Source organism: Carettochelys insculpta, chromosome 4, assembly GCF_033958435.1.
Source record: "Carettochelys insculpta isolate YL-2023 chromosome 4, ASM3395843v1, whole genome shotgun sequence".
In the NCBI taxonomy this organism is placed as follows: Eukaryota; Metazoa; Chordata; order Testudines; family Carettochelyidae; genus Carettochelys; species Carettochelys insculpta.
The window spans coordinates 73,759,401-73,773,761 of NC_134140.1; the positions used below are offsets into that span (position 1 = coordinate 73,759,401).

Genomic DNA, 14,361 nt, shown 5'->3' on the forward strand with positions numbered 1-14,361 from the left:
TGAATTCTGCATGCATACCAGTGCAGAATTCCCTCAAGAGTCATAGTCTAATGATTTTAAGAGAGGTGCACTGTTCACTGAACTACCTAGGGTACCTACATACGTTGCCTATGTTTTATGGTTTTCTGTCAGTTCCATCAAGGTCCAATTCTAAAAATATATAGTTGTGCACTGTATTATCTTTGAAGTTTATTCTGTGGACACACCCAAACTCTGTATTGTATATGTACGTGTGATTTTTAGATCTATGTTCTCAGATGGAGTTGGCATCCCAGCCATGATGAATACATGACTTCCTATTGCTGGTGAATTTTTAATTAATCCCATACACTGTGGAATAATTCACTCTGCTGACACTTCCACTTGGTACTGTAGCAGAGCTGCTCACATCCCTGGGCCCCAGGCCCCTGTTCTGTCCATAAACGAAGTGGAGACAACTCTAGTTCCAGGCACCCGTACTTTTATTATGTGGAAAGTCCCACCACCTCTTATATACAGTTGATCATAGTGATCTTTCTAGCTACCTAGATACAGGGGGGCAGAGCCTTCCACGCTTTGGCTCCTTCCCTTCCTCTCTCTGCACTCCCCCTTCTACACTCTACCAGCTGCTTTATATATAACCTCTGTGCTCCAGGGGCTCATGGCTGTCAACCAGCAGGCCTAGCTTTGCTCAGCCAGTTGCCATTAACTTTTTCGGGCAGGGCAGCCATGATAAAGCTCTGGCTCAGTCCCTCTGGCCAGTAGTCTGTCACAGTGTGCTTGCAAAACAAAAAAACAGTCAAGTAGCACATTAAAGACTAACAAAATAATTTATTAGGTGAGCTTTCGTGGGACAGAAATTTTGTTAGTCTTTAAAGTGCTACTTGACTGCTTTTTAGTTTTGACAGTATATAGACTAGCTTGGCTTTCTCTCTGTTACTAATCAGTGTGCTTACAGAATTGCAGAGAACATCAGAATAATATGACCATGTGAAGTGCAAAGTGTGCAGGGAATTAGTGCGAAGGTAACTGTCTTAAAACCAAGCAATATAAGATCTTAATGAGGTATTATTGTAACACTGCCCAGTCACACTAAAATGATGATTTATCACTACAAATTACTAAATTTTAGCCAGTAAAACTTCACAGAGTAGAGGGGTTCATTATCCAAGTGCTGCTTGATTTGCTGAGCTTTCTTGCCTAAATCAATGATCCTTCATGATACAAAAAAGCCCTCCTGTAGCACTTCAAAGATTAACAAAATAATTAGGTAGTGAGCTTTTGTGGGGCAGACCCCCTTTTTCAGATCTGGAATTCAAATCCTGCAGGATGCTGAGCTAGTAAAGCTCTTGCATAATATATATCTGTAAGCATGCATGGTTAACCAGTGCTGAAATTTAAGCAAATGAATTAATCCTTTGTTGGATCTGACTGCTTATACTTTGAAGGACTGAGCCCTAAGCAAATCTACAAGTAAGATTTTTCTCTCACTAAGGTGAAAAAGATTTGACTAGCGCATTTTGCATTGATCAGATGAATATTTTATATCAATATTTTCCATTCTATGTGATGATCTTAAGACACTTAAAGATGGGTAAGTATCATGCTCAAAGAGATCGTTTTTACCCCATCACAAGTAGGCTAGAACTGCAACTATTACCCAAATGTTTTGCCTTAATTCCATTCTCTAACCACTAGAACATGCTGCTTTGTCATTGAATTCCTTTAATTAAGCATTAAATAAGGCAAAAGGTTTAGGAACGCTAATACAGGTTGAACTTCTCCAGTCTGGCACCCTCAGGAACTGACAGGTACTGAATAAGAGGTCAATAGTGTCTAGCAGTATTACCAACACTTCCACTGCTTACTGGGCTTTTAGAAGACATTTAGGGGTAATTTACAGCTAAATACCAGTACAGAACACTGAGCCAGGACGGGTAGCTGTAAACAGCCTTTATGGTATCACAGGAAACTTGGCCACACCCATGATAAGTGATTGTCTGACTAACTAAAATCATGCCAGTTCATGCACTTTGCCAGATGTGAGTGTACTAAACTAAAGAGGTTCGACCTGTACCGGGATATATGAATGCCTGTCAAAATATTAACAGAGAGAAAGCCATGCTAGTCCATGTACTATCAAAACAAAAAAGCAGTCAAGTAGCACTTTAAAGACTAACAAAATAATTTATTAGGTGAGCTTTCATGGGGCAGCTCTGAAGAAGTGGGTCTGTCCCACGAAAGCTCACCTAATAAACTGTTTTGCTAGTCTTCAAAATGCTACTTGACCGCTTTTTTGTTTTGTCCAAATATGTTTTGAGAGCTCCTCTTGGACTACTGGCAGGTCAATAATTAGAACCTGAGAAGGGCGAAAATAGTCATCAGCAGGTAAATATGATTTGCCTATTCATCACTTAGATACTACAGTGACAAACATTATAGAGAAATCTAAAATGGATAGAGATTGCACACACACCCCCGACCCCTCTAGAGTTTTCTGTGTTTTTGGGAAAGTACAGTTCTTTCAAACAAATTGGTCTTGATTTTCATGAAAGGTCTTTATCACTTCCTCAGTTATATTGTTCAGATCCATTTAATTCAAATCTTTTCTCATTAAAAGTACTAATAATTCATCGGTCTGTTAGCAAAACCTTTTTATGTTACTCTTCATAATACTATTGTATGACTTATTTTAAATCCTGAAATGTTATAAAACCACCAGGTAGTTAAGTGCTTCAGGTGCTTTGAAAAATAATTACCCCAGTTATTTTTGATATTTAATTGGCCGAGTAATGCATTTAATTGGACAGTGTGGTGGAAAAGTAGATTTGTAAAATTTTACAAGTGGAAATATTACAGTTCCTGTCGACTTATGTCACATTTAATAGAAAACTGCCACTGATGAATTTCCAGGTATCTCCAAGATAAAAATACAATGTTCAATCAGACAGCACCTAGGAAAATAAATGTGAAGTACAGATTCTGCTCCATACAGATGGTGTATTATATACGGCTAATGTATCTGAAGGAGCTTGTATGTTGGTGATTTTGCTATTTGCAATGAAAATTCCCCTACCTGACTGATGTCAGTTGTTCAGGCTGAGAACTATGCACATGTGTTTGTGTTCATACAGTTGATCTCTTCTTACTTTGCTCCACAGCTTTAGGGCTCCTGGATGAAATTTGATATCTGTAGATTCACAGAATCACAGGGCTGGAAAGGACCTCAGGAGGTCATCTAGTCCAGCCCCTTGCTTCAAGCAGGATCAACCCCTACTAAGTCACCCCAGCCAGGACCTTGTCCAGCCGGGACTTAAAAACCTCAAGGGATGGAGAATCCACCACCTCTCTAGGCAATGCATTCCAATGCTTCACCACCCGCCTGGTGAAGTAGTTTTTCCTAATATCTAACCTACACCTTTCCCTCTTGAACTTGAGACCATTACTCATTGTTCTGCCATCTGATACCACCGAGAACAGTTTCTCACCCTCCTTTTTAGAGCTCCCCTTCAGGAAGTTGAAGGCTGCTATTAAATCACCCCCAAGTCTTCTCTTCTGTAAACTAAACAAGCCCAAATCCCTCAGCCTATACTCATAGGTCTTGTGCGCCAGACCCTTAATCATTTTTGTTGCCCTTCGCTGAACCTGCGCTAGCAAATCCACATCCTTTTTTATACTGGGGGGCCCAAAACTGGACACAGTGTTCCAGATGTGGCCTCACCAGTGCCGAATAAAGAGGAATAACTACTTCTCTAGATCTGCTCGAAATGCTCCTTCTAATGCACCCTAGTATGCTGTTAGCTTTCTTGGCTACAAGGGCACACTGTTTACTCATATCCAGCCTTTCATCCACCATAACCCCTAGGTCCCTTTCCATCATACTGCTGCTGAGCCAGTCGGTCCCCAGCCTGTAACAATGCTTGGGATTCTTCTGCCTCAGGTGCAGGACTCACACTTCTCCTTGTTGACCCGCATCAGATTTCTTTTGGCCCAGTCCTCCAATTTATCCAGGTCACTCTGGGTTCTCTCTCTACCCTCCAGCAAGATTGTTTCAGGTACTATGGGAATTCTAAGGGTAATACCGCTAGGCTGTAACACAGTTCCTGAAAAAAATCTCTTTATAAGATGGCAAGTTTCAGCAAGGGATTTTTTTAAATTTTGGATAACAGAATTTGCTGCTACTGAAATAATATTAGTGCATGTAATACATATTATAAGTATACAGTTCTCTTTCTGTCTGCATGGTTTATTTCAACTACACAAAACTGTTTGTTAACTTGTTTAGACACAGTCTAAAGTGCTGTTGAAGGCATGCACACAACAAACTTGAAGTGTCAATGTTTCAGGGAATCTAAATTATTTTCAGAATTTCAGAAATTGAAAAGGGATAAGTGGAAGGAGAAAATGTTGGGCTGGTGTCAAGCGATAGCTCGTAATCCTCACAGATTCCCAAACATCACAAGAACACCTGAGGTCTCAGTTGATGCTTCACATACCTCTACCTTGGTGAGTGAAAAATTATGTTTCATGCTAGTGTGCCGATGAACCTCAAAATTGTTAAGATAAATTTTAAGAAAAGTAGTGTTTGCCTTTCATCTTTGTGTACTTGAGTCATTTTTGGCATCTTTTGCTATTTTTGGTTTTTCACTTGCCAGTTTTTCCTTTCTTCTCTCATACATTGTCCATCCCATTTTCCATGCCACAATCTTCATCTTCTCTTATTAATAAGAAAATGTCTGAGATAAATCTGTACTTTTATTCTCTCCAGTTTGAACAATGGTATCTGACTGTCAGATCTAGCCCACTATGCCTTGATTAAGGTCTGTGCCTGCAGCTGTTACTCATCCTAAGCAAGCCCAGTTACGTCAGTGAACTATTCTAATAGTAGAGAAGGTGTGTACAGGTTGCAGAGTTTGGTCCCTGGTCAGATGGCTCTAGCACCAATACAAATAGTTTGTGTATTCAGTGCTGCTAAAACACTTCTGAACATTACTTGTCTATTAAAAGCATGCTGAGCTGAATATGCTGTTTGCTAAAACAGGAAGAGGACACTAGCTGTAAGCCTGGTTTCAGGTGTAAAACAAGGCCTGGTTCCTGCCAGATACGAATGTGTTCTTTGCAGTCAATGGCTTCTCTTAAATCAACTTATTTTTACTCCTTTTTATTTCAGGCACAGTGGCTGTTTTATTATTCAAAACCTGTGTAACACTTAATTAAATTTTAAAATGAACATTTTAAGACTTTAAAAATATGACATTCTCTCTGCAAGGTGTTACAGCGTCATGCAGACATTCATTACATAAAACTGAGCATTAAACTGGCCTCCTTTGAAGTTTCATTCAGTCTTTATCAATTGTTTTGACTAAGGCATTTATTTTATGACGATACTTCTTTCTTCTTTTTGTGAAGTTCCTGTTGTAACTTTTACATTAAGGTGGTGGAGAACTGCTCCTTAAGCAAAAATAAACGGTCTGTCATTTTTCCCACTTATTTTTTCCCTTGGTATTATTTAACATTTTCAGTGTTTTACATGAGGCAGGCATGTCAAGTCAAGCATTACTAAAGCATTGTCAAGAAGAAACATTAGAACAGGGAACCTGGAAGAAGAGAACAGCTGTTGAACCACAAACCTGACATCAAAACAGAAAAGCAAATAATTGCTTAAAACCAGGTTTCTTTACAGAGGAATGCAGTAGTCGGGAGAAGTGTTGGTGAAGGAGAGCGGACATACAAATCTGAAGGAAGCTTCGTAGCAGCGGTTCAAACTCTGTTGGGGAAAAAAAAAACTTTTTAGGTTTATTTAACTTGACAAAATACACAAAGTGAGAGCTGACAAGGGTGGAGACAGACTGACTTAAAGAGGAGCAAGAACACCCATATTGGTTAGCTGACCAGGGACTCAGAATATGAATCTAAAAGATGGGAGGCTACCTAGAGACTTAAAGAATGAGAAGCAGCACTCTGGTGAGCACTGGAAGCTGAAACTCAGGTAAGGGAGAAGATGCAGCTGTATGCCAACAACCCTGGGAGTTGAAAGTGAAGGAAACCCAAGTGTAAGAGAGCAAGGGGCTGTGTGCCAAGAGTATAATGCATAAATTGTCAGATCTCACAATCCACAGGTACTCCCACCACCCATTGATTGCTCAGTTGTGATATGCTGTGCCCTCGATACAGACTGTTTTGAAGAATAACTTACCATTTTTAAGTGACATTCATAATGTTCCAGAGTACAAGGAAGTTCCAACATTGATTAGTAAGCTTTGGTGTAAAGCATTACATGTGTTTAATGAAAAGCTAATTGCCAAGATTTTGAAATAAGCTGAATATTAAAATGCTGTATAGCAAAGGTCTCAAATTACTCCTGAAATGTGTAGATCAAAAGTTAGTGCCCTCAAAGTGTAAGACAAGAGGGGTGATAGAGAATGCTTGTTAAAATTGTATGATTTTGACAAAAATGGGCCAAGGGGAAGAGACTTATGGTAGTCGCTTTATCTTTTTGGAGTAGTTCTTGAGCATATGTTTTGAAAAAATCAGATCTACTGTTTGGGACAAATCCCTGGACTTTGTCCAAAACACATCACATCTGGCTGATTCTTAAGTACAAGCCAGGATATCACACCTTTGTAAATTACTTGTTTTGGTAGACTGCAGAATCCCCAGGGTAGCCACCGTGTATTTGCTTGTATATAGCAGTTAGCATACTTGGATTTCACTCTGGCTTGGGGCCCTGGAATGTTTTTACAAAATAACTCTAAAATAATTTTAATTTGCCTTGGATTTACCTTAAATATTCTACGTGTCTCTTCCCCTGTCCGTACAATGATTCTATGGGTCTTATGCACCTTTTGAACCACAAAAATTCATGACAAGTGCTAGTTATCACTATTACTTATTTAGATCATCTAGCATGGTACAGTTGACTCCTAGCTGCCCCTGAAGTCAATGTAAATTTTGCTACCAATTTCAGTGGTGCTAGAATTTTGTCCTTGTTTTGAGTGTAACTGTTCTTTTGTAAGCCTTTTCCTTACCTTTATTTTCAGAGAATGTTTAGTAATTCTACTTGTGTGGCAAACGTTATAAGATAGAGGAGACATGGAGCTCTATGCAAGGGACAGGTTCCTTTCTGGCAGATTAACAGCTATAGAGACTGGGGGACACAGTCTAGATACAACAGCGAAAAAGCTGCGAAAGGATATTCCATCAGCAAAAAGATAATTGTTGACAAATGGGGGAGGGCAGATAGGATCTACCAGTTCCCAGAAAGCTTTTGTCACCCAACTCTGAGGCGGCACTATCCCTGTAGAATAGATCAAGGAGCAATGGCCAGTGAGTCATGAGTCCCGTATCTGAATAAGCACTGTCCATTCTTCAGCGGTATGAAATCATCACTTGCATGGGCTCAATGCCTGCTGTATGTAGTAGAGCTTGCTATTTTTTAGTATGGGTCTTTTTGGGTGGTGGGACTGGTATGCAGGCAGGTTTTGTGGCAGTAAAAGGCCATTTTTCCACTGCATGTATTGTAGGGAATGACCTTGCTTTTGAAGGAGGATGAGATTGGATGGTCCCATGGGTCTTCTCCATCTCCTGTTTATATGACTTTTTTTGATTGTTGTGTTCACATATGAGCCTCTATGTTTAAATCGAATGCAACTAAAACTTTCTCTTGTAGAATTTCTTACCAGATACTTCCAGGCCTGTGACCATGCTGAGAAACAGCACTCTGGTCACCGCAAATCCAATTAGTTCTCTCAGAGAGGGTCTAATTGAGGGAAGAAACAGCTTATTACTAGTTCAGCCTAGACTGGGGAGTATGAAGCTGATAATTAGTACTTTAAATGCAAGAGTAAAGAAGGAAGCACATGGGAGAGAGGGGGAAAGGCCAGCAGGGCCCAAGTAAGGGAGATCTCTGCAAGTAGAATCTCTTTCTTCTCCTGTGTATGTCACTGTAAGTAGAATTACTACACAGACCAGTGAAGGGTTAGTGGTTGGTATAATGCAAATAAACTACTTGTCAGTGATGACAAATGGGAGGTGTTAGAGCAATTTATACACAAAGACAGGAGCAGAGGGCATACACCTTGTCTCAGTTATCAGGATAAACATCTATTCCTATGCCTTGTGTGGGAAAGTATAACAAAGTGGAAAGGTCTGATTGAGCATTACATCTTTATAAAAATCAACTGCTTTGACTCTGTTTTTATATTTTTTTTCCCCGCTACTTCACTTCCAACATTTCTCAGCTAAGTACTTCTTCAGTCAGGAATCAGATTGCTGGTGGTTTACTGAATTTCCATCAAGTTTAACAAATCCTGTAAATCCATTCATCTCTTTGTACTCACTGCTGTGAGTGTTATGGATTTTCTTGCATCCTGCAGAAGATCGAGTATGCTTTAAATTGCTCATAGCAGCTATAAATATTCTCCCCAGAGACAGCTGTGGTACCATGCTTTCTCACTTTGCGTATATGTGTGTTATAGAGTGCTATTTACTTCATACACACTGAATTTAGCTTCCATCTTAGCCCTTTTTTAAATCCCCAAAAGATTAACATTTCCACTAAAATTTTACAAGCTGTAGTTCATCACAGAACCTTCTGAAATTCCCCAAAATTATTATATTTTGGGGAAAAATACTAGTCCTTCCCCTTTCTTATAACGTATTTATTTTCCCCGAAAGGATTGGCTTAGAAATTCTAAGTATGTTCTGTTGGTTCTTCTATCTAGTAACACCATTTTTAGTGTTTTGAAGAGAAGAAAGGAAGTTCATGTGTAAATTACAAGTATATTCTTTTATGTGTATTATTTATACTTCTCTTACTGTCGAGATCAGTGAAAAGTTGGCATCACTTGTTCTGCAAGCCTAGGCCTCTCACAATGCCTTGACACTATAGTTCCCTGCTGGGGACTTGACAGCAAGCACAGCACATCCTGGATGTCTGTGTACTTTGAGCACTCTGGTTCAGCAGTTCTGACCCTAGCAGCCTGTTTTCGGCCCCACTCTTTCATCAGCTGCAAACATGATGTCCCCTGTGTATGGAAATTTACTGACCAAGATCTGGGGTCACATATCCACATCACATGCGCTGACATGTTTTGCTGAATCACAGGGGTGGCTGATGTTGGAGTAGTCTTCAGAAAGAGTTGTTCAGAGAGTTGATGCTTCTTAAAGGCCCAACAAGCTTAAACAATGAACTGGCCTGGTTGGATGAAGGTGGTAGCCCAAGAACAAACACACTTGAGATACAGATACAGAGCCTATATTCATACCTTCAAGTACAGAGCTGATACATGGATTTAACTAGGATAATTATATTTGACTTACTGTTCCTTTTCCATTGATACCTTACATGACACACTTTGTAAAAAATTTGTGACAACTATATAATAAAGGTATCGATAATGTTATAAATGATCACCGATCTTTCATACAGCGTCACATTTACATGATACACTAGTATAATATTCAATCAGTTATTCGAGATTTAGCTTCTCATGTCTTTTTAGTTTCTGAACTCTGCTGGTGGTGCTAGCTCACTAGTTTTGTGTATGTGATACATAAATGTGTTCTCATTTTCTTTCCATGTCCAGTGTGAAACTTTATTCCTTTGTCGAGGGTGGGGTAACTCATGTTTGAATGGCAAGTATGTTTTAAGAATTATAATGTATGTCCATAACTTTGCATCATTACACAATGATTCTAATAACTCCTTAGTTATGAACTTGCCTGTGACATATTAAAGTACAGCTTTTACATATAAATTATGACAATAGTGAATGGGTTACACTGGGCTAGTCAGGCCAACAGAAATGCCCTGCTAGTCATGAAGGTAATCCTGCTTTCTAGCCTTGGGCTATTCTGAATGTCATGACTTCCCAAAAGTTAGGCAGGAAAGAGAATTACTAATGGCTCATTAAAGCATCTTTAGAAAAAGAGGAATGGAATACTATGGAAGAAACTCCCAGAAGAAAAGACAAAGGAAGGTCATACTCAGCCTTCTACCAAGAGAAGTGGTGGAATCTCCATCCCTAGAGGTTTTCAAGTCCCGGCTTGACAAAGTCCTGGCTGGGTTGCTTTAATTACAGTTGATCCTGCTTTGAGCAGGGGGCTGGACTAGACCTCCTGAGGTCCCTTCCAGCCCTAGGATTCTATGAAGAGTTATATTTAAATGAAGGACTGTTTTTCCCACTCTAGCTACATCTACACTACAGCGCTCTTTTGAAAGACAATCTCCCAGATGATATAATCCGAAAGATCGTCTTTTGAAAGAGAACGTCTATATACAAAAGATGGATGGAGCTTTCAATCTATTCTTTCAAAAAAGTGCTCCGCCTTTTTGAAAGGAGCATCCACATACCCACGGCTGATCTTTTGAAAGAACAGGCCAGGAAACACCACAAATGGGGTCTCATGGCTGCCAAGCCCTTTTGGGGCCTGTAGCCAGCTGCTCCCTTAAAGGGCCCCTCCCAAAGACCCCTGCCTTGCACAGGCTTGGGCCTACAAAGCTGTGACATGCCCCACAGCACCCCTGTATGGACAGGATGGTGCATGGAAGCCTGTCCTGATGGACCCCAAGCAGCAGCTCCTTGTTGTCAAACTGGCCATCTACCACGCCATGGTCAGCCACCTCACCACATTGCTCACTGCCACCCTCCAGCTCCTCATGTGGGCAAGCCCCACAACTGCAACCCTGGAGCTACTCGACCCAGGATCCTACCAGCATCCTCCCCAAGCTCCCTGGCAACTCTGGAGATACCTCAGCTGCTGTAACTGGTGGTAGAAGCTGGTGCTTGTGGGGCTGGGACAATGCTCAATTGCTACAGAATTTCTGAGTGAGGAAGCAGACGTTCCAGGAGCTTTGTGGCCAGCTTGCCCCCACCTTGAGACACCAGGACACCCACATGAGGCCTGCCCTACCCCTTGAAAAACGTGTGGCTATCGCCATCTGCAAGCTAGCCACCCTGCACAGCTACTGGTCCATGGAGCAACAGTTTGGTGTGGGCAAGGCTACCATCAGGGCTGTCATAATGAACGTAAGACATGTTCAAGTCATCTACCCAGCACAGGGAGGGTTGAGATGGATCTCAGCCAAAGGGGGCCCTTGGAGGCTGCGGCGGGGGGGTGGGGTGCCGGAGGGGGAAGTGGGAGGTGGGAAGGGGAAAAGGTGGCCTGGGGGCAGAGGGGAACATATCGGGGGGGCCGTGTCCCGGGCATGCCCTGTCATGCCCTCATGAGACCACATACCCTCCGTCTCATACAGCTTGTGCACGCCATCAGTACAATGCTACTGCACAGAGTCATCTGCTTGGAGGATGTGGACAAGGCCCTCACGGGATTCGCTGCGCTTGGCTTCCTGAACTGCTTCCGGTGCACGGATGGGAATGGGTGTCCCCTCTAAAGCACTGAACACAGCTCCACAATGTACATCAATAGAAAAGGCTATCACTTGGTAGTGCTCCAAGCATTGGTGGACAGTACGGGTCACTTCATGGACATTTATGTGGACTGAGCAGGACACACACATGATGTACGTGTGTTCTGTAATTCTGGGCTCTTCTGCCAGATGTAGTGTGGGACATACGTTCCCAATTGGGAGATCAGGGTCAGGGACTGCATAGTTGTGGACACTGCATACCCCTGCTGCCCTGGCTGATGCATCCCTACAATAGCCACCCCAACCCAACCCAGGAGGCATTTAACACTTGCCTCAACCAGGCCTGAAATGTGGTAGAGTGGGCCTTCAGGTATCTAAAGGGCTGGTGATGGTGCATACTCATGTGCCTAGAGGTTGGGCTATAGACTGTCCCCCAGGTGGTAGGTGTCTGTTGTGTCCTCCACAACATTGTGGAGGGAAAGGGTGAGACATTCCTCCCAGTGGTGGGCGGTATAGTACTGTCCCAGCCTCAAACAGTTGGTTCCTGCCCCAAGCCTCTAGAAACAATGGGAGGGGGTGCGCATTCAGGGGGCACTTCAGGAGAAATTTTCACATGAACAACAGTGACCATCCACCCACAACCCACCATCACCCCACCAGGAGCATGGGACATAGGGATGGTTCAAAAATAGTTTTGTAGATTAATGAAAACTGTGATTTATAAACATAACAAAAATTAACTGTAGTGGAGAGCAGGGGCCTAGGCGGGGGTGGCCATGAAAATGAGGGTGGACCTGAACTGAGATTTTAAGGTGGGTACGTAAACTTAGGTGGGGACTTAATCAGTGGTGGGGTGGGGGAGACCTTAACTGGGTCAGGGTGAGGTAACCAGGAGGGGAGAGTGGTATACTGTGGAAGGGGGCACTTCAGCCAGGATGGAGGATGGGGTCACCAGTGGGGCTTTGAAGGGGTGGGCAGCAAGGGGAGGTAGGCCTGTGGGGGAGGCTGGCAGGAGCGGGCTTGGCCTGGGGGGCAGTGGAGGGGAGAGAAGGGGCCCTGCTCGGGAGGGTGTGTGGTGGGGGCAGTCCTGGGTGGGAATGGGTACAGTGTGGAGGTGTCAGGACCGCTGTGTGCTCCCTCTGGACCTCTGTAACATCCCTCAGGTGGCCCAGCAAGTCAGACCATGTCTCCCTCCACCACATATAGTGGCTGTGGTCCATATGGATGCGCTGCTCCACAGCCTCCACCAGGTGACAGGGACCCTTCATTATCATCAGCACGCGGGCACATTGTCTTCTGGGCACCTCGTGCTGCTGCTGGGAGTGGGGAACGTTCCCTTCCTCCTCCTGGCTGTCTGGTAGCACAGAGGGGCCGTGGTTCTCCTAGCCCTCCTGTGGCATGGCTGCAAGGAAGGACAGGAAGACACAGCTCCTAGTTATGGCACGATGGCTGTGCCCCTCTACCCCCCCGCTAGCACCTTCCCCACTCCAGCAGCAGGCGAACTTGGTGCACTGCATGTGCTGTGGGGTTCCCTAGCCATGTGGGCCATTCCCAGTTTGTGGCCCTGCCCTGCCCACATCTCCTCACCTGTGCTGCTTATGGTGCTGTCACGAGGTGCTGTTGCTGGATGTCGCCACCAGCCATTGCGGTGTAATGGGAGCCATGGTCATCTATGCTGTCTGCAGCTTGGGAACACTGGGCATGTTGGTGATCCAGTGGTAGTTATGGTGGCCCTGCCCCACAAGCCAGGGTGTGTGCCCTCCTATGTACTTACTGGAGGGTCCCTCCACAAGGTCCACCAATGCCTGGCTTGTAGTGGCCCGGCTCGACAGCTGGGATGGGGTGTTGATAATGAGTTTGCCCTCATCACTGGAGACCTCAGTGACTGGTTTGGTGTCTGTCACCATGGAGCAGTTTGCTGGTCTGGACCCCTCCTCAGCCATGGGGTGCAACTCCTCTGCCATGGTGTCCAGGAGGGGGGATTTTCCTGTGCCCCAGGAGGCAGTGGAGCTCCCTGTAATGGAGTGGGCGATAGAGTCCCTGGCACAGGTGAGAGAGAACCAGATGTGGCATGGGGTAATGTGAGGAAGAAAACCTTTCAGATTAAATGTTTGCATAACAGGTCAATTGGTTTATAAATGGGGCTGTTTGTGAGAAGATAATTAATATAAATATACCTGTGCAGATGATGTGGCATGAAGTTTGTGCACTGCATTGTGACATGGCAGACCAATGGAAGACAGGCAAAACGTTAAACTATTCCCAAAAAACCCACAAAAATAAGGGATAGATGGTATAGAACAGTGCTTTAATGTGGAAGAAAATGATGAGTTATTCCAACTGGATTTAAGAGCTTTGCTTCAAGTGAATGGATGGTATAGAATCTTCTGCTTGGTATAAAAATTAAAACTAAGAGTATATCTAAGTCGCTAGCATATTAACTTATGTTATTTTGTAGAGTTTTGCACAAACTGCCCCCACCATTTGCCTGTGTCCCAACACAAAAAGTCCACTCTGGGGCTAGAGTCACGGAGCTCTTGCAATCTCTGACATGTAGTTCCATGTGGAACTCCCCAAGGGTCCCAGCTTTGATGATGTTTTCTTTGACCAGTTAGGAACTCTCCAAGTGACAGCTAATGAATTACTTTGGGCAGGAACAATTAACTCCAGATCCCAAATGGTGGGGGCAGTTTGTGCAAAACTTTACAAAATAACATAAGAACATGCATACTGGGTCAGACCATAGGTCTATCAAGCCTAGCATCTTTCTTCTGACTGCGGCCAATGCTCCAGAGGGAATGAGTAGAACAGGTCACCCATTTCGAGCTTCTTGCAAACAGAGGCTAGGGACACCATCTATGCCCATCCTGGCTAATAGCCATCGATGGACCTATCCCCCATGAATTTATCTAGTTCTTTTTTGAACTCTGCTTAAGTCTTGGTCTTCCAACATTCTCCGGCAAGGAGTTCCACAGGCTAACTGTGCATTGTGTGAAAAAATATTTCCTATT

The 14,361-nt window shown here is 43.4% G+C and overlaps 1 protein-coding gene across 7 annotated transcripts in view; it reads left to right on the forward strand.

Moving 5' to 3' along the window:
* The window catches only part of MARCHF1 (membrane associated ring-CH-type finger 1), a 553,572-nt gene that overhangs the window by 331,685 nt on the left and 207,526 nt on the right, over positions 1-14,361 (forward strand). For 3 of the 7 annotated variants that reach the window (XM_074993073.1, XM_074993079.1, XM_074993074.1), the window contains one exon: positions 4,346-4,485. The exons of the other annotated variants lie outside the window; for them this stretch is intronic. In XM_074993073.1, the coding sequence (XP_074849174.1) occupies positions 4,384-4,485 (102 nt within the window). In that variant the 5' untranslated portion in view covers positions 4,346-4,383. The remainder of the gene's footprint in view (positions 1-4,345; positions 4,486-14,361) is intronic. 7 annotated transcript variants of the gene reach the window in all.